This window comes from Prionailurus viverrinus, chromosome A1 (assembly GCF_022837055.1).
Source record: "Prionailurus viverrinus isolate Anna chromosome A1, UM_Priviv_1.0, whole genome shotgun sequence".
NCBI lineage: Eukaryota > Metazoa > Chordata > Mammalia > Carnivora > Felidae > Prionailurus > Prionailurus viverrinus.
In genome coordinates, this window is record NC_062561.1 from 27,510,860 (window position 1) to 27,535,255 (window position 24,396).

Below are 24,396 nucleotides of genomic sequence, written 5' to 3' on the forward strand. Positions count from 1 at the left end.
AACTTTGTCAAGATTATATTATACTTACATTTCAAATTAGGGATGCATAAACCAAGGTGGGGAGGTTTGCTCTTCTGTAACCACGTGTGTTCGTCGGCTGTACAACATAAAACCGAGTACAAGAAGACAGATTATTTTGCATCCCATGTTTTACAAATCTGAATTCCAAAATATGGACGCATCACTTCCAACAGGAGGCCAGGCTGTGTCCAAAAGTTCCAAATCAAGCCAGACCCCCAGGCTCAAGAGGCTGCATCCTGAGGTCAGCCCTGTAATGCTGATGATATGGGGGCCTTGAGACTACATCTAAGTTGGCTTTTTTTTTTTTTTTTTGGTCTGGACCAGAGACAAAGCTCTGAATGTTTTCTTTTTGAGAGTCCTCATGAGCAGATCCAAAAATAGTACTTACTCTCCCAAGGAAGAGTTCTTGATGAGGATATGTTGGTGACGGGCCTGGGACCCTACTTTAGAAGCTGGTCTGTTTAAGGCCTGTCTCCAGAGTCCCCATTCCACAGAAGGAGAATCTGTGCCCCTCACTCTGTAATGCACAGGACTAATTCAAGCTGCGCCTTGGCACTGACCCTGGTGCGGGGTTCCAAGTTTAAACTGGCTCTTCCTTGGCATAGTTAAGGGTGAGGAATGAGACTGTTGTACATGTGAGACAAATTGTTCTCCTATAGTTCATATTCTGGCAAAAGGAACACCTGGTTGCATTTTCTAGATAATGCACGCACTCACCTCAAAATGACAGGTACACCAGGGCCTGTAGAAGCTGGCACAGGAGGAATTAAATTCAAGATAGTCCAAACTTCATCCATCATATATAGATTTTTCAACTACAGGGTTATTGAATATGACATCAACTTCGAGATACTCTAAGGAAAACCAATTATTTTTTTTCTCTCTGATGATATACAGCTGCAATAACATGCCATGCACAAGTTTTGTAAGACATGCTGATGTGTTATCAGTTCCAGGAACCCAAAAATGAACCCATATGTAGTTGGCAACTGGATTTTTCTTCTATTGGAAAATGTGTCAAACTCCGACAACTGTTTCTCTTCTGCTCCGTGTGACAAAGTTGTGATCTCCCCCACGAATTCAGGGCATGAACAGAGCACATGGTGATCAGCAGTAAATGTTCCCTCTTTTAAGTCAGAATAATCCAGAGCACTTGAAATTTTAAAAAATGGGAATAAGTCTCTGTTTTTTTTTTTAATTTTTTTTTTCAATGTTTATTTATTTTTGGGACAGAGAGAGACAGAGCATGAACGGGGGAGGGGCAGAGAGAGAGGGAGACACAGAATTGGAAACAGGCTCCAGGCTCTGAGCCATCAGCCCAGAGCCTGACGCGGGGCTCGAACTCACGGACCACGAGATCATGACCTGGCTGAAGTCGGACGCTTAACCGACTGCGCCACCCAGGCGCCCCTGTTTTTGTTTTTTTTTTTAATTTCCTGGCTTTCACTAAAGATTGCTTCTCCTCATGTGTTTTACTTGCAGAACAGAGTTCATTTACAATGTCTCTTAAATAGTTACTACACACACAAACACATACACATTTTTTTTCAATCAGCTACCTCAAAATTTAAAAAGGATATGCTTTGCACACCATAGGTTAATAGGAGTAGATGAGAGGTTACATTTAGAACATCTTAACTCTGCTGATGTCTTCAGTATTAGGGAAAAAAAAGTTGTTTTGGGGCGCCTGGGTGGCTCAGTCAGAGTGCCCGATCCTTGGTTTCAGTTCAGGTCACCATGATCTCCTGGTTCATAGGTTCGAGCCCCAAGGCAGGCTCCGTGCTGATGGTGTGGAGCCTGCTTGGGATTCTCTCTCCCTCCCTCTCTCTCTGCTCCTCCCTCAAAACAAATAATTAAAACAATTTCCAAGAATTGTTTTAATTGGTAAGTTCGAGTGTATTAGAAAAACTTTAGTAAGTCAGAATCTTCAATTACCAATAGGCAGAACCCACTGTAAATTTTCTAGGATTCTTCCACTCACTTCTGGTCTTTTGAACTGGTTTACGTGTATTAACAACTGACACTCATTTTGAATCAATATATGAGAGTGTTTAGTTAGAAAGAAGGCCAAAGCCAAGTTTTTGATTAAAATAAGGTTAGGAAGTGGGGTTTCCCCCCCCCCTTCATTTCTCCATTACCTCTCCTCCTCGACATTTTATTTTACTTAACGAAAGTTTTAATACAGCTGTGATTTCCTGCCCAAACCCTCCCCCCAAATACTTACTTTTGTAGTCAGAGAGAGAGTAATTGTCCAGAAGAATGCCAAGGTAGAAACGAGTCTCCAAGACTGGCAGAACGGATCCTGCTGAAGGACATAGCTGCCTCTTGCCATTAATCATGCCTCTCTGCTGAGTTTGGCCATTCATACTTTGTAGAAACTTAAATGCTGGGGTCGCAAATACCGCTCTTGCAACTTCTGGAATCTAGAGACGGGCTGTGATAGGGACAGAATAGGGGTCCAAAACTGCTTTGGACAAAGCTAGATAGAGGAAAGAGTTTCTGGTGCTGGAGCTACTCTTTTCTGAAGAATACTTATAGGTAGAATGACTCCCAGAGTCCTCCAGACTTCTGATATATCTGGAAAGGTTAGGAATATTCTTTGCAGTATCGTTGGAATCTTCCCTTGGAATAATTAGACCCACATAGAGGGTACAGTGGGCCTGTTCTGATCTAGCCTAGAAGGCCCAGGAGCACAGCAAAAAATCTCCCTTGATTTGGAAATACTTATTAGCAAAAGCCTCATCACATCTGGGTACCTGTAGTATATGCTATATGCAAATATATTCAGATAACACCCTCTTGGGACACACAGATATTATATAAAAATGCACAGTGGCACAAATCTTGATTTCCTGGAAGGGAAAGGGGGGGGAGTGAGAAATACACTTGTCAAATAGATTCCATGTACAGAGAACATAAAACTGAGGCTAGAACTTCCTAAACAACAAGCAATCCCGACCGTCTGTGATTACTTGTGACGCTCATCTATCTGGGCAAAAGTACGCATCCCTTCCACACATTCTCATGGCCTGTTCATAATTGGAGTCTTTAAGACATGGAAGGTACGGATACATAACAGAAGGTCAGTGGGATTTCACTGATGATATTACTTGGCGTCGTGCCTGTCCCTTGAGAGTTCCATCATTCTGCTCAACTTTCTGCTTGACAAGTAATGGGGATCGAGAGCTGTGTTCCAACTCTGCTAAAACAGATGGGCCCTTGGAAAGCACCTTATTCTTGTGACTTCTGGATTATTTATCTTATAATCAATGCTCGTAAAGACAGGTTAACATATCATTGGACCTAAAAGAATTACATTTGTATGGTGGGTGTGGGGGGGGGGGGGGGGTAAAGCAGGGTACTAGTTTACAGCTCATGGCTCTATGGTAACTGAACATTAGGTCAGCCTGACGTAGTCTAGTATCTATGCCAGAACTCCTAGTTCACTTCACATATGGCCTACACACTGGGTTTGGCATGCGCTCAACTTGCATGGAACAGAATGAGACAATACTTTTGTTTTAGGACCACCGCTTTGGAAACCACTGGCTACTGTTAATGAATAATGGGTCAAGAAAATTTTTATAGATAGGCAAAGAGCTCTTGAGGAGATGCTAACAGTACACCTCTGGGTCTGTATCACTCGATCTTCTCTTTCTTTTTAAGTAATTCGAACACAGTAAATGTCCAGTCCTAAGAGCCCTGATTGACACCCTGCCAATGCTAGTCATCACTGATCCAGGTATGGTCAGAACCTTCTCAACAGCTGTGTTCATAAAGTATCTGTTCTGCACAACTCCCCCCCGACTCCTGAGAACCGTCCCCAAATTCTTAATGGTAAGGCACACGTCTTTACAGATCATCCTGACTCCGCTACAAATCAGGACGTACAGATGGCCAGGATGCTGCTTTCCATCACCCCACCCCCACCGCCCCATTTCTATCGCTGTCACCATTTCACACATCTGCACACAGCCTGTCTATATCAGAATTGGAATGCTCCCCTGAATACATGAGTATTAGGAAGCAGATGAATGGATGGGAGAGAAACCCACTTAAAGAAGGTTAAATGGTGATGGTGTTTTCAGTGACTGGAATTGAGGCTATATTTAGGCCACACCTGAGAAAAGTAATCTGGGAAGTGCGTGCTTCTCTGAAAGCTGCTGACCATAAAGAATGAGTCATTGACCTAAATCTTGTTTCCGAGACACAAATGTCCATACCAATAAATCAACAAACATTTGTCAAGAGCCTACTATAAAAATTACCAGCCTTCCTTGTGGAAAAGAATCATCTCGGCAGCCTGTTTAAAAGGCACAGCCTCTGGACCCACACGCAAGGATTCTGTTCATTAGAAAACTAACATCCGAGGTGATGCTGAAACAGGCACTTGGGGGACCACGTGTGGAGAACTACCAGCCTGCCATCTGCCCAAACCTGTGTTCGCTGATGGTGGCGATAAGATGATCTCTTCCCTCAGTTCATAGACTAGTGAGAAAGCAAGCAGTGAATGGCAATGAAATATGGTTTGGGCTAAAATCAGAAGCACAGAGAAAGGGCTACTTAGGCCTTATCGGAAGAAAGGACAGTCGAACGAGTCCTAAAGGGATGCGTAGACTGTGGTCAAATGAGGGAGTTGTCGAGGCCATTTCAGACACAAGGAACAACTGGTACAGTCTCAGGAGTTTAGTTAAAATAAGACCAACAGACAGACATTTCATTTCTTTTTCTTTACATTAAATAAACTAACCGTACAAGATCAGGTACGGTACTCACCAGAAAAGTGGAACAAACTGCTCTTTGGAAAATTAAAGCTTTTCAGCCTTCCGAGGCACGGAGAAGCTTCGGACCAAATCACAGTGTGGGGTCACTCTCCTACCACTTGCTCACAGTTGAATCTCCCCGATTCCCACAATGCTTTATCACGCTGCAGCTGCTCAGGATAACCACAGGCTCGTGGCTTAGTGGGAAACCCAGATTTCACAGGGCATCCTCCCTGCTGCCTCTCCAGTCCGGTGTCCCTGAAGCCTTATGGGCTGCAAAATGAAGCAAGGATATTTCCGGCTGGCTTACGGTCAGGCCTCTGCCGGTTTCCGGCATGATATAAGTGTCTCTGGAGAGATAGCTGTTCCTCGGCAGAGCTTACATTCCTAGAAATCCCTGGGATGCCCCCTCCCCCAGTAAGCTGATAGGTCTCAGGGTTTTCTGAAGTTTCCCAGGAGACTGTCAGCTAGTGTGCATGTAGGGAAAGCTAATCTCAGCCAGAACTTTCCAAGCTGACACAGTTTGGAGTGAAACTCCAAGCAGCCTGAGGAAGGGGAGTATGTTCTGGTAGGATGCCATTTCTCATTCACCTCAAGGAGAATGCACTGGGAAGGAGCATCCTGAGTATTTGTGGACGGAGGCATGATTCACCGGGCAAGTCATCCACTGTGGGTCTAATTCTTCATATGGTATCAAGTTAGGAGGTCTGATTAGATGGTCTTTCTCAACTCAATAGTCTGTAATCTATGAGGACGATTACGAAAGGGGCACTGCCCTTTAGGCAGTGATCGTATTTGTGAGCAGATGCTGATAACATCCGCATATTAACTTGAACTCTTCTACCTCATACCTTTAGAACAAATAAAGAAGGGAGACTTGTCTTTACTCCAACAGCCCATGTCCCTGCTCCCTATCTAAGCATGACTTTTCCAAAGTCCCATCTATACTAACAGCCCCCATTTCCTTTCTTCCCCTCCCCTCCGGCCCACTCGGGTATAACTTGCACCCTCACCCTGAAGTGGTTTTGTCAGCGTGACGAGAGAACTTCATGTTGCCAATTTCTCAACTCCGTCCATTTGTCATCTGCACTTTAGACAGCTGACTAGCCACATCTTATGAGTAGAAGTTCCTTCTCTTAGCTATCATGACGCCATTTTTTCTTACTGATCACTCCCTCCCAGATTCCTTTGGTGAGTTTTCCTCAGCTTAACCTCTAAATTTGGGGCTTCTTCAGAGTTCAGTCAAGAAGTGCTTGGGTTTCAAATCCCTGTTTGTTGCCACTGATTCACACATGTATACCATCTCCAGAAAGCATTTGGGATCTCCACATAGATGCTAGTGGACATCTCAAATCTAGTGAGGCCAAAACAGAACTCTGGACTCCACCCTTTCCTCTGCCCTCATATGCTCCTCCCCTAGTACTCCCGTCTGAGAAAATGGTACCACCCAGCTCAAGCCAAATCGAGGACTCCTCCTCCCAAGACTATGCCACTCACATGTTGCCCTTCAGCTCTCCTTCACTGCTCTTTGGTCCAAATCACTACTTACCACTTCGGGTCTTGTGCAGACACTTCTAAATGGCCTCTCAATTCCCTTTTCATCTATTCACCAGACAGAAGCTTGAAGGAAGTTTTAAAAATGCAATTCAGATCTTATCATGCCCCTACTTAGAACTCTTCTGTTGGTTTCCTGCTCTATTTAGAATTTAAGCCAAACACATCACACTCATTCAAGGCCTTCCATGATCTGGCTCCCCACCTCCCTCTAGATGCCTGCTGTACCACTCTCAGGCCAAGTTTGTTCCTGCCAGCTGCCAGCTCATTTCCACCTCAGGTCTTTTGCACATTCTGGAAAAATCTTTCCCCAGGCTGTCTGTGGCTGGCTCCTTCTCATCTGACCCAGGAGACTTTACCTTCGCTCGACTTCCCGGGATAGAGTAACACTCCACCAAGCTTGAACCTGTTGTGTTTTCTTCACTATGTTTACCACTATCTGAAAATATTCCCTTTATTTTTAATCTTTGTGTTTATCCTGTGTTACTTACCTAGAATATAAATTCCCCAAGAGCAGGAAGCTTGTCTGTCTTGTGCAGTGCAGTGTCCCTGGCACCTAATTGCCGGTAAGGAAATATTTAAGAATGAATGAACGAAGCAGTAAGAATCTAGCACTATTTGGCTAATTTAAATGCTGCTTCCTTAGTCTTAGTGAGGTCTAAAAATGGGGAAAAAACTCGATGATTTTCATGGAGAAAGCTCAAAATGCTTTCATGTGCCTGTTTAAATGGCCTTCCTCATGAGGGGCTTGCCACCGGTTGTACAGAGCTGGTTTGTATGTCCTTCTAGAGTCATTTTTAAGGCCCTGGGACGTGCAGAAAGTTTGAGTTCTGACAGCCTCCTCCACTCCTTTTTTATTTTCTTAAATTAGCTACTTACAGTTGTATTTTCCTGGTTGGGAAACCCATCTTTAAATATGGAGACTTCTGCTTCTCCATGGAAACAGCCAAGACCAACAGTTGCGTCTATCCCTTTGGAGATCCACCAGTTCAGTAATGGCTAAGTTCTCCACCCTCTGTTGTTAGTGTTTCTTTCTACCAAGCCTTTAGATGCCTCCCAGAGGACCACAAAACAGTCTCCATTTTCTGGGTTGGTAGCATTTTTCATTACATTATGAGTTGTATCTATCTGTTTTTCCATTCTCAGGAAATATTCCAGTTCTTTTAAAGGAACGACAAAGAGGCTTTAGTTGATTATTCAGGAAGCCCCACCTCACCCCGCCCAATGAATCCAATCCAAAATCAGGGCCTAGAAACTACATTTTCTCAGCATGACTAATGCGCCTGTGATGATACTGTGATGGGCAGCGGTAAGGGTGGGAGTAAGGAACAGGAGGATATGACTAATGTTTCCCATTTCTGCTGTATCTCTAGCAATACTGAAGAGCTTAGTTGCCATCCATGCGAAAAGCTTGGGAAGCTTTTATTTAACTACCTGCTTTGGCCCCAAATGAATCTAGTGGCAACCGCCTACTTTTATAAAGAAAAGCTAATGGCTTATTAATATCAGCTACTACAGTGATCATTTTGAATATCCTCCTAAGGACAGCTATTCATGAGTGGGTCAGGATTTCTACACTGATTTTAGAAAGATATATAGAAATCATATAAGCATTTTCCCCTTAATTTTATGAGCAAAAGAATTTTTTTTAACTTTTTTTATGTTTATTTTTGTGAGAGAGAGCATGCACAAGCAGGAGAGGAGCAGAGAGAGATACACAGAATCTGAAGCAGGCTCCCAGCTCCGAGCTATCAGCACAGAGCCCGACACGGGGCTCAAACCCACTAACCGTAAAATCATGACCTGAGCCAAAGTCGGATGCTTAACCCACTGAGCCACCCAGGCACCCCAAGCCAAAGAATTTAAATAAAAAGTTTCCACGGTATGGAGATTCCTCAAAAAATTAAAATAGAACTACCCTACGACCCAGCAATTGCACTACTATTTATCAAAGGGGTACAGGTGTGCTGGTTCACAGGGGCACATGCACCCCCATGTTTATAGCAGCACTATCAACAACAGCCAAAGTATGGAAAGAGTCCAACTGTGCATCAATGGATGAATGGATAAAGAAGATGTGGTATGTATATACAATGGAGTATTACTCGGCAATCAAAAAGAATGAAATCTTGGGGTGCCTGGGTGGCGCAGTCGGTTAAGCGTCCGACTTCAGCCAGGTCACGATCTCGCGGTCTGTGAGTTCGAGCCCCGCGTCAGGCTCTGGGCTGATGGCTCAGAGCCTGGAGCCTGTTTCCGATTCTGTGTCTCCCTCTCTCTCTGACCCTCCCCCATTCATGCTCTGTCTCTCTCTGTCCCAAAAATAAATAAACGTTGAAAAAAAATTAAAAAAAAAAAGAATGAAATCTTGCCATTTGCAGATACGTGGATGGAACTGGAGGGTATGATGCTAAGCGAAATTAATCAGTCAGAGGAAGACAGATATCATGACTTCACTCATATAAGGACTTTAAGATACAAAACAGATGAACATAAGGGAAGGGAAGCAAAAAATAAAGACAGGGAGAGAGACAAAACATAAGAGACTTAAATATGGAAAACGAACAGTGGGTTACTAGAGGGGTTGTGGGAGGGAGGATGGGCTAAATGGGTAAAGGGCATTAAGGAATCTACTCCTGAAATCATTGTTGCACTACATGCTAACTAACTTGGATGTAAATTAAAAAATAATAATAAATTAAAAAAATTAAAAATTAAAGTTAGAAAATAAATAAAAAGTTTCCATGACCAAAACATTCAGGTTGCTCTGTCCTTCTGAATCCATAATAGGGAAGGAATCAGGAGTGAATAATGTCTCAAAGTTACCTATCTTTGAAAGACTGCCCCATCACCAGTTAGTACTGTAGCCATTTTTAATGTTCTTATTTATCCCCATTTATTAATGTTCTTATTTATCCCCATTTACCTATAATAGAACAGTAGAAATTTTAAACAAGTATACTGGCTAGTCTTAGTTCTAGAGGATAAATTCATTCAATATACACTTATTGTACATGTATACTCTATTGCCAATACTGAGCCAGAATACACAAAGACTTTCTGAGGGCAGAGTTCCCTGGGGAACCCAAGCCTGGGCCCGGCAGACAGACCGTTACCAGTGAGGGAGTGTGCACACAGAGAGATACCCAGCTCACAGAGGCAACAAAAGCAGCCACCCCAGGTCCTCCCATTACTGGTATCCCTAAATTTCCTCTTTTAAAACTCCGTCTCCTAGCCTAAAGTCATCAACTTCTCCCCCATCGCCCACACACATCCTCTTCTGAGGATGGTTTATACTGCTGAAGACATTTCACTTCGCACCACCTTCCATAGATGTTTACAGGAGAGGCTGTGGGTTATCTAGGAGATGGTGCTAAGTCTCTGTCCGGTAGAGAGATTAATATGAAAAATGTCTTTCTCTATTTGCTGGGGCCTTTGGGGTGGTTTACTCGTAAGACTGCTCAAGCCTCCCCACCGTCTAAGATGCTCCCTTACCCCAGTGGAAAACCACACATCCTCATCACCCCAAAGGCTGACCGGTCAGTCTGCTGCCTAAGCCGACATCCAACCAAGGAAGCAAATGCTGCCCCTATCTTGCAGCACCCCTCTTGGCTCTGTGAGCCACTCTCTCGGAGCTTCCCCCTCCCCTGCCTGGGAGAACCTGTGTGCCAGGAGAAGAAAGGAACACCCTCGCCTCCTCACAAAGCCAGAGGTGACTGCTCCTTCTTCCCCCTTGTCTTCTAATGGGGGATTGAGGGGTCTGCCTACCGTTTATTGGAGGCTCCCTGTGAAAACTAGTGGACGTAGTGCCACCTGTCCTCAGCTTGGGACAGCAAGGAGAACCCCATTCGCCATCCTGAAACAGGAGTTTCCCCTTAAGAATTCTGCCTCCTCAGGGCCCCTGGGTAGCTCAGTCGGTTAAGCATCCAACTTTGGCTCAGGTCACGATCTCACAGTTCGTGAGTTCAAGCCCCGCATCGGGCTCTGTGCTGACAGCTCGGAGCCTGGAGCCTGCTTCAGATTCTGTGTCTCCCTCTCTCTCTGCCCTTCCCCTGCTTGTGCTTTCTCTCTCTCTCTCTCAAAAATAAATAAACATTAAAAAAAAAAAAAAAGAGGGGCGCCTGGGTGGCGCAGTCGGTTAAGCGTCCGACTTCAGCCAGGTCACAATCTCGCGGTCCGTGAGTTCGAGCCCTGTGTCGGGCTCTGGGCTGATGGCTCAGAGCCTGGAGCCTGCTTCCGATTCTGTGTCTCCCTCTCTCTCTGCCCCTCCCCTGTTCATGCTCTGTCTCTCTCTGTCCCAAAAATAAATAAACGTTGAAAAAAAAAAAAAAAAAGAATTCTGCCCCCTCTCCCCCACTTAACAAATGCAAATAAAAGTTTTATTTTAAAAAAACCTTATTTTTTAAGTCCTTCATGAGCTTCTATACTCGAACTCATTAGTAACAGAATTACTTACAGTGTCACTTCACCAGATTTGAGAATTTCAAAGACACAGGGAAGTAGTTGCCAGATCTATAGATTTAAAAATGGAAATTAACCAACTGGAAGGAAGGGAATAAAACAACTCCACTTAAGTGTATTAAAATGGCTATTTGCCACTTAAAGATATTAAAACTATCAGTATTACCTTTTACCACTTGCATTATTTCATAAAAGAACATTTTAGCAAAAAAAGGAGGAATATAATTTCAGGATAAAATGGTAGTGCTTGGGGTGCCTGGGAGGCTCAGTGGATTAAAGTTTCCAACTTCTGATTCTGGCTCAGGTCATGATCTCGCGGTTCATGAAATCGAGCCCCACATCAGGCTCTGTGCTGACAGTGCAGAGTCTGCTTGGGATTCTCTCTCCCCCTCTCTCTGTGCCCCCTGCCCCCTGCTCATGCTTATTCTCTCTCTCAAAACATTTTTTTTTTAATGGTAGTTCTTTACATCGCAAGAAAAACAGGTCTCTGAAAACTGAGGTTTTAGCATTATGGAGAAATACGATTAATTATGTCTCTCTTCCTCATTTCACTGTAAACCAGTACAAACCTCATATGAGCAGTGTTCTGAAGACAGGTCTTTGAGAGCAGTGGTCTAGACACTTCGGTTCTCTGTCCTCGGACTAAAGCTAAACTGGGAGTTTTTCTTTAAATGCTGGCACTCATCCCAGAGCATCCCAAGCATCACACAGGAGGTCACGAGGCCATGAGACCCTATCCCAGATCAATCCAGGGTCAGCCTGCGATTCCCAGGGTGACTGGTGCAAGAACGATGTGCTCGTCTAGGGCTCACTCCACCTGCGTGTCAAACAAATGCAGCTCTTTTTTTGACCTTCAGCTCTCAGGCATCAGAATTTCCCAATCAACAATGTGAGGGCTTAAAAGAGAACTCAAACAATGTCAGTCTGAACACCGTTTCATAACAAACAGCAGCATACAGTCCATGAAGTCGACGTCCTCATTTTCACTATTTTGATTTTGGATCTAGGAGCAGGGAGGATAGAGAGGTAATGCTTCCACTTCAGCCCCGACACCAACCCCCGGCTTTTCATTTGTCAGTACAATGTTGACAGTTGATTTTCACAATGGAAAAGACTTCTGATTTATACTCAGACTCCAGCCAAACCATCCATTCCTGGACCTTTTAAAATGATCTTGTAAATTACAGCAGGGAGGAGAGAGTAAGCCGGTTCCCTTTATTTTTTTTTTTTTTAATTTTTCAACGTTTTTATTTATTTTTGGGACAGAGAGAGACAGAGCATGAACGGGGGAGGGGCAGAGAGAGAGGGAGACACAGAATCGGAAACAGGTTCCAGGCTCTGAGCCATCAGCCCAGAGCCCGACGCGGGGCTCGAACTCACGGACCGCGAGATCGTGACCTGGCTGAAGTCGGACGCCTAACCGACTGCGCCACCCAGGCGCCCCTGAGCCGGTTCCCTTTAAACACCAGCAACAACGAGGGGGAAATAAAGGCTTCGGAAAGGATTTGTGCTTCCTTCAGTGGCAGTTAGGGGAAATATGGATTAAATACTTTTCATAACTGGCAGCTGTAATTATCAGGGAAATCGGAGGCCGTGTGATCTCCGACACCAGCTGTATGAGCCATTTTCATACTGCAAAGCCCACTGAGGGAAAGAAAAGAGAGAATTTTATCCTCCCAATAACTACAATTTTATATTGGTAAATCAAGCGTAAAATTGGTAGCTGAAATGCTTCCAGGAGTCTTTGTTTAGAAATACCTTCATTCATCTGTATATTATCTCAGAGTCTAGCTTTTCTAACTACTGTTATTACAGCAGATAGAGTGTTGTGTTTGCCATGTTACTATGACTGTCTTCAGAACGGGCTGCTATTATTAAATGCTTGTTGAGTGCTGCTGAAAATGGTGAGACTGTAACTCAGGCTGACAAAACCATCGCTGGGGTTAGTAAAGGACATTATCTGACTCCGACTCTGACTTGCCTTGCAGTAATGCCCAATGTTTGTCTTTTTAACCCAGGCATCATATCAACGTTTCTTCATGTCCATCCTTTTGGAGCCAATATAGAGTATCTTTGGTCATACATGCAGCAGCTTGACTCCAAGGTAAATTCTTTTTCTCAAGCGCACTTACGTTGTTGGGATTTTGCATGTCAACTCCTGGCTGCAGGTGGGCCCTGTGTGAACTGCATCAGGGATCCAATAGCACTTGGAGACTTATTAGGACTTCTCCGCAAGGCCCTCAGTTTTGGGCCGATACTTGTCCTTTTTTCACTTGCATTGGTCTTTAGAGAAAGAAAAGCAGTTATCTACAATGACCGTGACTTTCAGCAGGTGCCAAATGGGGACATGGCATATGAGGGGCTTAAAATTACAGGTTCCCCAAACCGGGAGAAATCAGGTCAGGGTGGCTAACGTGGCATTATCTTTAGGCCAGATTCTCACAGGGTTCCGTGGTAAGAAGTCCACACAATAGGGAGAAAATTGCCTCAAACAACAAAGATCTGATACGACTCTCGAGAAAACTGGATTAGCGGTGGGTTTTCAGCATTATTCTCTAAATGGAAAAGATGATTGCAGAATTATTCTCAGCTCCACCCCACGAGGGCCACACCCAGAGTCAGGACTCACTCTTCATTTCTCTGAGGCTTGGTTTTCCTCCTCTCCACGTTAGCTGTGCCCCTGACCCATTGCGATATCTGTGTTCTACAAGATAGAGGGCAAAAAGAGCTCAATGCATGTATCAATTGATGTAGCAAATTCCAGGCGACAATGAGAGGGGCCCCAGTTGAAATAGTGTCATTAACCAGCACTGCCTGGGGAAGCCCTGGAAGGGGATGGACACAGAAGCAGAGAGTTGAAGCCCGCCACTGAGCAGCTTGTTAAATGTCCTGCTGGGAGGGAAAATGGAAATACACTCTTCCATAGAGTGCAACAAAGTGCATGGAATGTGTAGGACCAGGCCCACGGCCCGCAGTTCTAGGACCCTGACGACACACGTACAAATCATTCTAAATCTCCAAAGGCCAGTATCGATTACATTACTGCACTGGGTTCTCCGTTTGAGTCACGTGATCTTACCGATTCATGATGCCATAACTGCTTGGCCTTTCTAATGGGTCTTAAACGTCCCCTCTGAGAGAATCATCTGGAACCAAAAGTATTTTTCAGTCACAGAGATTCATGTCCATTTATTCTCTCACAGCTGGTAATAGGGTAGACCAAAACAGAGCGAAAGGGGACGAGGCGATTATAAGATTCTTGAAGTTCACACTTGTGTGACTGTCTCCTTTGCAGCCTCCCCTCATGTGGATGGGAGGGATAGAAAATGCTCGTGTGGATTCAGATAAAATGAGAAGGATGAGCTGTACAATGTTACTTTGTTGAAATAATACTTTGTTGAAAATACTTTCTTGAAGGGTTTGGTTTTTTTTCCCTCACCAATATCGTTCTTAACATCAACCCTACCTTTGCCTGAAAGATGAAATGAAATACCACTTTCCCCAGTGTGGCGTGACACAGAATAAGGCCTCGAGAAATTATTCCAATCATTGCTATCATCCTTCCCTGGTATTGTTGACATTTCTTTCCTTCCCCTTCTGGAAATCCCAAGTGGAAAGCCTTTGTTGGGAAGCAGTTGTTGTTTTAGTATATATAGGGAGATATGGGTGGCAGAGGGGGTGGGTGAGGATAAAAATCCCCGGTGGGAGTGATAAATAATGAAGCATGTCCCTCCGGACAGAGTGTCCATCATCCATTTGTTCAGGCAAGATTTGTGTGGTCTCCCTTAGTAGTCTCTGAGGAGAGAATTCACACACCTGGTCTCGGGCCATTAGATGATTGGCCTTTCTGGAAGGGATTCTGTCAAAGGGAAGTCCATTTCATCTCAGACTGATACTTTTATTTTAGAAGATAAAGAAGAAACTATTTCCTTCACAGAGGAGATACACAGGGTCCCCCCCGCCAGACAGCGCTCCATCTCCTGAATGAAATGCCCAGTAGAGCAGTCAAATTGTTTCCTCATGCATGAAGCAAAAATTATATAGAAAAAGTGCTCTGACTAAAACTCCTAGGTGCCAGCGATTAGACCAAATATTCTCTCTATCCCAGTGAGGCTGAAAGGGTATTTAGACTGCTTAATCCAGAGACCAAATTACTGCTGTATACTGGAATTCTATATCCTCAGGGCTTTAAACAGAAAACAAAATAATGAGAGGTTTGCCCTTTAAGTACCCACCAGGGCCTTGTCCTTGCATCAGCTGCCAGAAGGCTCAGAATCCTGGAGCCACGACCAGCCCAGTGACGCTGAGGCTGGCAGGTCCAGCGACCTAGTACTCCTGCCTCTGGTTAATCAGAATGACTTGGGCATCACCGCTCCCCCACCAAGTTTCGGTTGATGTTGCACCAGGGCCACGGATTCAGCCTGGCCTCCACTGCATGGAGGGTTTACTGACTCTAGGGGGTTTTTCAAACTTCCGCTTAGAACAACACTGTTCGACATCAGACAACATCACCATTACAACAACTATAAAATAATATTTAGATTCTGCCTCCCCCAGTGCTGATGAGAACAAGGAAGGCAGGCAGCCTGTAATGGAGCTGATTTTATTAGGGTTTCCCCAAAGGCCACATAGGAGTATAAGAATGATTAGAAATGGAAGAAGAGCCAGGAATTAATTTAAATTAGGCTGGGCATGTGAATTGCACATGGCTCCTAAAAGTGCGTGGCCCAGTAATAGGCCATTTTCCAGTTAAATATTATTCCCGCTCTTGACAGTGATGTTTGCATATTTTTCTCTTCTGGGCCTCTTCTAAGCCACCCACTCTCATTCACTCAGCCCTCTTGTAGGTCAGTGTGGCCATATGACCATGTCACAAAGATTCACTCAGAGGAAAGCAGGTGGGGGGGGGGGGGGGAGATGGCTTCCTGAAACTTTGCCAAGTCAAAAGTTGTGCCCTGGGCGCAGGAAGATAAGCTCAAAACAGGCAGCTCTATCCTGCGATGGTTTCTGATCAGAAGCCCCCCCACGTCAACCCACTCGCTGATCCTGAGCAGCAAGGAAGTCACATTGAGTCAAGCATTAGCAGATGAATATCTCCTGTCTTACAGTCAAGAGGAGGGATTCTTCTGCTCTTCCTCCCATTTACTGTTCTTTAGGAGTTAAGACCCAGTTCTCCCAAGTGTGTGTGGCTGTCCCCTCTACCCATGTACAGCCTCGTCCCAAGGCCCACCAAATAGAATATTTGATTCTGAAAACCAGAGTCAACCTAATATGGCCGCCGATGCTGGAGGATTTGCAAAGACCTGCCATTTTGACATAATACCACCGCTCACCGACAGGCTGGGTGTTCATAGGCAGGTGTACATTTCCCACCAGAGGGGCACTAAAATATCTGGTCTGTCCCGAGGAGATTCAAATTAGCCTTAATTGGAGAGCATTCTTTTCCAGACTATAGCTAGGCAGTAACGGTAGATGAAATGTTCTCAGTGGTGTTTGTAAGGTTCCCCTCCCCCTACCAAAAAATCTTCAGTATTATGCATATTCTAGTGTTCTCCTAAGTAGCCACTTGTCACAGTATGTCGATGAGTGCAAGAATTTTTTTGTTGCTTAGGCTACAATAAAATGTGTTTTTTTAGATCTCACAACACCTCTGGAAAGCATATGATAAGTGAAGCATTGGAGGTAACAGCACTTCATTTGGCTACATAAAGAATAAAAAGGAAGTTGTTCACACACCGCCGGAGAAACTGACGAGGTTGCCAGGGACCCAGTAAACGCTGGGATAATTCACTGCTTTGCATGAACCCGGCACCGTCCTAGGGACCAGGGAGGAACAGGTCATGGTGAGGGCACAAAAGAAATCTAAGAAAGAATGCTGCTCTCAAAAAGTGTGTAGTCTAGTTGAGAGAATGTAAAATACTTATGAAATAACTAGGTAATCAGACATAAACTAACAAGCAGGCCGATCTTTAGCGAGACAGAAGTTGGAGAGGGGCGAAGTCTGTGCAGGAGGCATCCCCGAGTACGTGCTGTCACACTTCGCTCTAGGGTGCTGTAGCCACACTGCTCTCCTCTCCTCCCTCTCTCCTTCCTGCCTCTCTCATTTTCCATCCGGATCCTGTCTTTTCTCCTACTTAATCTTCGTCCTTCTTTCTTTTTCCCCTTGTCTCTTTCTCTCCCTCCCGGTTCCTCTTCCTTTCTTCTCTCTTCCTAATTCCTCAGTTATGTTTATCTTCTTTCCTTCTTCCTCTCTTACTTCCTCCTTGTGTCTTGCTTCCTCCTCCCTTCCCTTCCCTTCCTTGCCCATCCGCATTCTGTATTTCTCTCTGCAGAAGTTTGTTGCGCGGTGTCTGTGTGCTGATGCCATGCATCGCCCAGGGATATGAAGAATGAACAGGATTTAAATGTGCACGAAAAGCCAGCCGTCAGTTTATCCTATGGAAGGAAATCTGGTTTTGCAATTGGCTTCTCTGACTCTCCAGCCTTGACAAAGCCTATGCCAGTGTCTTTTCAGTGCCTCAAACAAGAACTCCTCATCACTCGGCTTCCCTGGCCTGACTGATATGGGACACGGAGCCAGCCAGCCCCATAATAAAACTGATTTATGTCTGCTTGTGTCAATTTATATACACGCTCAGAGGCCTGGCAAAGAGGCAGTGGGCTTGGGCTGGAGTCAGCAAATCAGAAAATAAATCAAGCAGATATTACAAATTACCTCTGCAGTGTTACCACCACACAAGCCCCTTGGTTACACAGAGTCTTTATCCCTTCTCATATTTTCTGTTCTTTTTTTTTTAATTAGAACAAATCAATCCTTTCTAAAAGAATAGATGTCAGACTTGGAAAATTTTAAGCAGAACAGAGGGGAAGGGGATCCACTGACAATACCAAAGGTTGAAAAGACGCAGACCACCAATTTCCTGGAACAAAAGCAAGCTGAGTAAAAGGGTGATAAAAGCATCATGTCTATGACGATCCTGCCCACTTTCCAGGGCACCAAATGCGTGGTGTATGTGTAAATGGGGCACAGCATGTCCCTACCCTCTATGGCAGGGCCACACAGAAGTCTGTTAACCACGTGTATTTGATTCTGCTCCCAGCACCCACGAGAAGACCGCAGTGCTGTGAAAACAGGGCTGGATTGGGGGTCGCGAGCCCTGCACCAAGTTTCAGCCCCTCTGTTCATCAGCAGGGCAAGCATACCCTCCCTGGTCCCCCGTGGGCTCCCTCTAGGACAAAAGGGCACAGAGAAAGAAGCCCCGACCTCGGAATGGATTTGGGGAAGGGAACCCTGTGCAACTGATGAGGGGGCAGGTGCATTTCACTCTGAGCTCGGCCAGTGAGGTTTTTCTGCTCTGTTTAATGTGATGACCCCACGACTGCGTCCTCAAACCCAAGAAATTATCAGCATGAGATATTACAAAGGCAAAATTATGAGAGCGGACAAGCTATGTAGGAGGAGGAGAAAACAGAATTAAAGTAAATGAAAATATCTAATGTAAAAATTCTTTGGCCATAGGGTAAAAAAAAAAAAAAAAGGACCAATTGAATTCTTTCTTTGTCTTGAAAATCCCAAAGTGTGATATATCATAAAAGTTATTTTGTCAGGGTAGAGGAAGGTTTAAAAGCCATCAGACTAACTTGAAAGCAGTTTCTCTCTGATCTTTCTTCTGGCATGAAATAGCAAACGTCTTAAAGAAATGCTCTACAATTTATCTGAGAGCCTCATTAAATGGATATTTTAGGTAGGGGTTCATCTGAAGTGGTGGGTTCTGTAGTTATGACACATCCCTGTCCACATGATTTACATCTTTACGGCAGGGTCGGGCAGTTCCCTTCCACTACCAACAGTAACTTAGCATTAACCACTCATTTCCATTACATTGACTTCCAGCTCTGTCAAAATCTAAGGAATTGGTCATCCAAAGGAAGTCACCCTAAGAATCTCAAATCCCAGTGTCACTAATTTATTTGTGTGACCGTGGGCAATTTATTTAACAGCTCGGTGCCTCAGTTTTACCCTCAACTAAAATGGGTTTTTACGGATTACCATTGTGTATTGAGTGACTTAATATATGAAAAGAACTCAATGGGTATTGAAGAGGGCATCTTTTGGGATGACCACTGAGTGTTGTATGGAAACTAATTTGACACTAAATTTCATATATTAAAAAAGAAAAGAAAAAAAAGAAAAGAAAAAAGAAAAGAAAAAAGAAAAGAAAAAAGAAAAGAAAAAAAGAAAAGAAAGAAAAGAAAGAAAAGAAAAGAAAAGAAAAGAAAAGAAAAGAAAAGAAAAGAAAAGAAAAGAAAAGAAAAGAAAAGAACTCAGAACAGGGGCACCCGGGTGGCTCAGTCGGTGAGTGTCGGACTTTGGCTCAGGTCATGATCTCGCAGTTCATGGGTTCGAGCCTCACATCCAGCTCACTGCTGTCAGTGCGTAGCCCGTTTCGGGTCCTCTCTCTCTCTCTGTCCCTCCCTCCCTCTCTCTCTCTCTCTCTCTCTCTCTCTCTCTCTCTCTCTCCACCCCACCTTGCTCTCTCTCTCTGCCCCTCCCCTGCTTGTGCTCTCTCTCTCTCTCTTTCTCAGAAAATAAACATTAAAAAAGAAAAGAACTCAGAGCAGTATCTAGTGCACAATAAGAGGTACCGAGTACCGGTTGCCATTTGTTTTGTGCTTTAAAGTACACAGGAGATCTATCAGTTCGAGATCTTTGCCACAGCCTAGAGGTCAGATGAATTTTAAGTAGCTTGCCCAAAGACCAGTACTAACATATGGCGGGGCCAGCACGCAAATTCAAGTCCTCAGAGCTGTTGGTGAGTTTCTCTCCAATTCCCTTGTCTCTCAAAGGAGAAAACACCCAAAGAGTTTAAGTGATTTAGACAAGATGAGGAAGCTGGCTAACGGTCATTCCATGGCTGGATTCCAAATGTTGTGTCTCAACCTTTCTGTCTTCCGGCAAGTGAGGAGTTCGCTTGTTTGCTTGCTGAATGAGCTTTCTGATGAGATCATGCACGTAAGACACACACTGTGCGCCTGGGCTCCGGTGAGGACTCAGGCAGGGTGGCTACCCCTCTCACCCTGCATCTTTCTCCTGCTTCCTCGGTGGTTAAAGTCTAGCCTCAGGTCGAAAGACATCATGGAAAACAAGACTCCCCATGATTTGCTCGCTGTTCTGGTGAACGGTTTATGGGGAGGCCTCCAAGCGTTAGCAATGGAACATGCATGGGCTGGTCAAGTTGGGAATTCTCACTTCCTTGTTACTGGTGTCGACATCTTTATCACCTGCCCTCCAGTACACGGACCCCTCCCCCAAACAGGGAGACAGCGACCAGGAGGATTATTTCCAGTTCCCACTCACAGTCCCCCACCCCCTGTGGCAGTCGGCATTAATGTTGAAGAACAAGGCCAGGCCAGTTCTGGATCCGCACCCCAGCTCCACACTTAGTGCCTGGGTTATCCTGCGTAAGGCACCTGATCTGTCTGGACCTGTTTCCTTGCGTGTCAGTCATTCCCTGTCTTATGAGAATGTAGTTGAGAATTAACAAAAGCGTTTTCAGAAGTCTGGCAAGCGAAAGGTTTTCAGGAATTATGAGTTGTCCCACTTTTCACAGTCGGCCACAGGGCTACTGCCCTGACCTGACCCCGGCTGGCCTCCTGCATAGGTATTATCTTTAGATCAGACTTGTTACTTTACCCTCAAGAATTCAGCTTTTTCTCTCCTTCCTAATGAACAACGCAAAGTCCCTTCCCTCCTCTTCCAAGGGAGATGGTGGTTATCCTGAAAACAACCCCCTGATAGGCTGGCTGTTACCCGGGTCTGTCAGCCTCTCCACGGCTCGGCCCGATCTGGGGAAGGACAGCTCGTCTCAGGGGTATCACTTGAATGCACTGGAGACTCGAGCCTACCATGGATGACCTGTGCTGTCCTCCTCCCGAGGAAAGAAAGGAGGCTGTTAAGAGGAGAACTTGGCTTCAGAAAACTGCTTTCTGGACCAAGTAAAGACTGAGTTGACCACATACTTCTCTGTACTTGTTTGACTTACGGGCACAGAGCTTGACCCATCTATCACAAAAAGTTTGAGAACAGAGCATCGTATTCTATCAGCATCGCCTTATATGTACATAGAGAGAAACCTCTTGTGCCAGGCACTGTGCTATATTTTGTGTATAAGCCTCACAATTAGGCTGAGAGAGCTATTATACACACGAAGAAACTGAACAGCTATTAAATGACCTGCCCATGGTTACACATCTTGGCCCAGCCCAGCTTCAGATCCAAGCCTGGTCTGATTTTAAATCCCCATTCTTAACCTAAATATGCTTGTTCTTAAGAATTACCAGGGGTGATTAGAGTGTATAAAATAGAGTGTATGAGCAACACCCCAGAGAGGCTGAATCAGAGTCTCCAGAGAAGAGACTAGGGATCCTGATTTAAAAAAAAAGAAAAAAAAAGAAGGAAAAAAAGAAACCCAGGTGACTGATATTTCAAAAGAAATCACCCCACCCTGGTTCTTCACCCATAACTGCTGAAATCATGCAGAGCTCGCAAAGCATACCAGTGCCTAGTTCCTGTGCACAGGCCATGGGTTCTTTCCCAGTTCCGTGATAAACGCCTCTGTAGTTGACTCCATTTTCTCAGCTCCAAAATGGAGATAGATCCTGACATTTCTGCCCTATGCATCTCCTAGGAGCGTTGTGACAATGAAACCAGGGTGCTAGGAAGGCATTCCACACAGAGCTCACGGAACTAAAATGTTTCAAAATCACATGAACCTTTAACAGGCTTTTGTGGGTTGACCTGGGAATCTAATAATCCCTTTAACATGGCTTCATGGGAAAATGCATTCAGATTTCAAAATAACTCACGCAAAAATTTTAGAATGCAATTTGTTTTAACTTTCAGGCCCACCTCGAAAGGTCTTTTGTTATAGGTCTAGGAATATCAACTATATCATGTGAAATCTTCTCTATGTGAACATTAAATGAACAGTTGGCTTGACTTCCTGGTCTATTCGGTTCTCTCTTTAAAATAAATGTTGAATTTATTTCACATTTAAATGTGAAATGGAAAGTGTAGACTCTAAAATATCTATTCAACGATTGTACCATGAAAAATAATAATAGGTCTGATTCATTAAACATTTCTACATGCCAAGTCTATGCTAAGCCAGTAGTCTTCATACATCATTATTACATGTTGTTATTCCCATTTGCTGAGGCTTAGAGAGACTAATTATCTTGGCTGGAGTGATTTAGCTCCTAACAATAGTAGATACAGGATTCAAATAGAAATGTTAGCCCCACCCTGGTTCCAGGGTCTTAGCCACCTTGCTGTATGAGATCCCCATGCAAACGCATGGATTAGGAAGCAAAGACATGGAAACAAGAACAATAGCTGTATTAGAGCAGACGGATTATGGTCGGATTGCCCTTTATTTAAGATAAAATGAATTATTGGTATAAAACTGTATGTAATAAAAATTGGTAGAAGAAAAAAATGCATTAAAAAATTGTCTGGATTGGGGCGCCTGGGTGCCTCAGTCAGTTAAGCTTCCGACTCTTGATTTTGGCTCAGGTCACGATCTCACAATTTGTGGGATTGAGCCTCCAGTCGGGCTCTGCGCTGACAGTGTGGGGCCTGCTTGGGATTCTATTTCTCTCCCTCTTTCTCTGTCTCTCCCCTGCTTGTGCTTAACTCTCTCTATCTCTCTCTCAAAATAAATAAATAAACTTAAAAAAAATTTAAAAGTACCTGGATTTTAAGAATGGATGTTGAGACTTTTACCATTGCAGGTTCTGGATTTTCATTTCTGTTCCTAAAACTTTATGGTCTTCTGGTCCCTGTGAGAATTAAGGGAAGAGAAAGAAGAGAAGTTAGGGTGGCCAGAAATCTACTCAACTGCCCTTTGGCCCTCACTGAGTTAGATAGAAGATACAAATGTCCTTTGTAGAAGAGGATGAGAGCGCCGGGAGTGGTGATGAACTTGCTCTCAGCCCTCATAAGTCCCATTCTCACCTCCTTTTGTATCAAGGGGGAGAGTGCTGTTGAAGCCTGGCACTAACGGGAAGCTAGCCGTCCACATGAACGGTGAGCCTGGAATTTGCACCCATTCCTCTCCTGTGCCCGCACCCCTACCAGCTGCTCAGGGGACGACCAGGATAACCACGCTCGGTGCTTTACTGGTGCTCCTCTCCCAGGAGCCTTACTTGACAGCCAAGTAGAGAGCGTCGCGTTGTTTGGCTCACCGGGCAAGCGCCTCCTCACCCCACCCCTTGCCTCCTTTCGGGGCAGCTTTGTTTCTAAAAGTGACTTTTCTTCCTTTCTAAACAGATATCCGCCAACGAAATCGAAATGCTTTTGATGAGGCTGCCACGCATGTTCAAACAGGAATTCACAGGCGTGGGAGCGACTTTGGAAAAAAGGTGGAAGCTGTGTGCCTTTGAAGGAATTAAGACGACCTAACTATGAGGAATTAAACAAGTCTCTGGAAGTGAAACCGCCTGAACTCGGCCAGGGCTGTGCGCTGTGAGCAGTGGAGGTTGGGGTCGTCCGGCGTGGGGCCCCTGCGGAGCCATCAGAGCCAGACTTCAGTGACATCCGTGGCGTCCTCTTGTGAGTGGAAATGTAGTTGTGTACCAGTTCCCTAAAATCAAGCTCCATACTGTGACAGATCTGTTCCCTATGAAAACCAACGATTCCACAGTCATCACAATGACAAAATCTTAAAATATGCTACATTTGAGAATAGCTCACTGAGCAGAATATTTAAGTGAATGATGGTGTAGCAATGGTTGTTGCTAGGCTACAGAGTTGTATATGTAATGTATAGCGGAAATCATTCAATGACATTTTCCGGAAAGTCTTTCTGTTTTAGTAAAAAAAACAAAACAACAACAACAACAACAACAAAAATAAAAATAAAAAAGTAATTTTACAGTGAGAAAAAATCATACCAAAAGAAAACTTGAATATGTGTCTGAACATTTATTGTATTTTGTAAATTAAGTTATATGCTATTCCAGGGACTTTTGCCTTATTGAAGAGGCAGAAAATGTGATTGGACTCCTTGGACTCCTTGAGAATGCTTTATCAAGAATATTATTTTTCTAATGTAACAATTCTCCGTCATCACTTCTTTTAACATGGACTGCATAACAGTTTTCATAAAATGTAAATAAAGGAAAAGCTAGTGCTCCTGTCTTGTACTTGGTATGTAATATTCAGGTTTATGCATCAAAATAAACATTCAGTAAATATTCCTGTTACAAATTTTATAGCAAAGATATTAATTTTTTTCAATAAATATGACTTCTGCCATATTGGTTTTGCAAATTATTCTTTGATACATTGTGTTCACCCTTAAGAAGTCTTTTGCACATTACCCAGTCCCATCTCATATCCAGCCATTTTTAAATGATTTTCTACATGAATGGCACTGAGACAAAAGATTACGTCAAACAGAAATGTATAAAAACTGAAGTGGGAAGTACCATGAAAAGCAGATTATACAGCATTAGAGTGTATGTCGTTTCTTTTTTTTTTTTTTTTTCCAACGTTTATTTATTTTTGGGACAGAGAGAGACAGAGCATGAACGGGGG

The 24,396-nt window shown here is 44.1% G+C and overlaps 1 protein-coding gene across 5 annotated transcripts in view; it reads left to right on the plus strand.

Moving 5' to 3' along the window:
- ENOX1 (ecto-NOX disulfide-thiol exchanger 1) overlaps nt 1-24,074 on the plus strand; it is a 552,986-nt gene extending 528,912 nt beyond the window's left edge. For all 5 annotated transcript variants that reach the window (XM_047876641.1, XM_047876659.1, XM_047876649.1 and 2 more), the window contains 2 exons: nt 12,815-12,900; nt 23,128-24,074. In XM_047876641.1, coding sequence (XP_047732597.1) covers nt 12,815-12,900; nt 23,128-23,259 — 218 coding nt within the window. In that variant the 3' untranslated portion in view covers nt 23,260-24,074. The remainder of the gene's footprint in view (nt 1-12,814; nt 12,901-23,127) is intronic.
- Nucleotides 24,075-24,396: the final 322 nt, after the last annotated feature.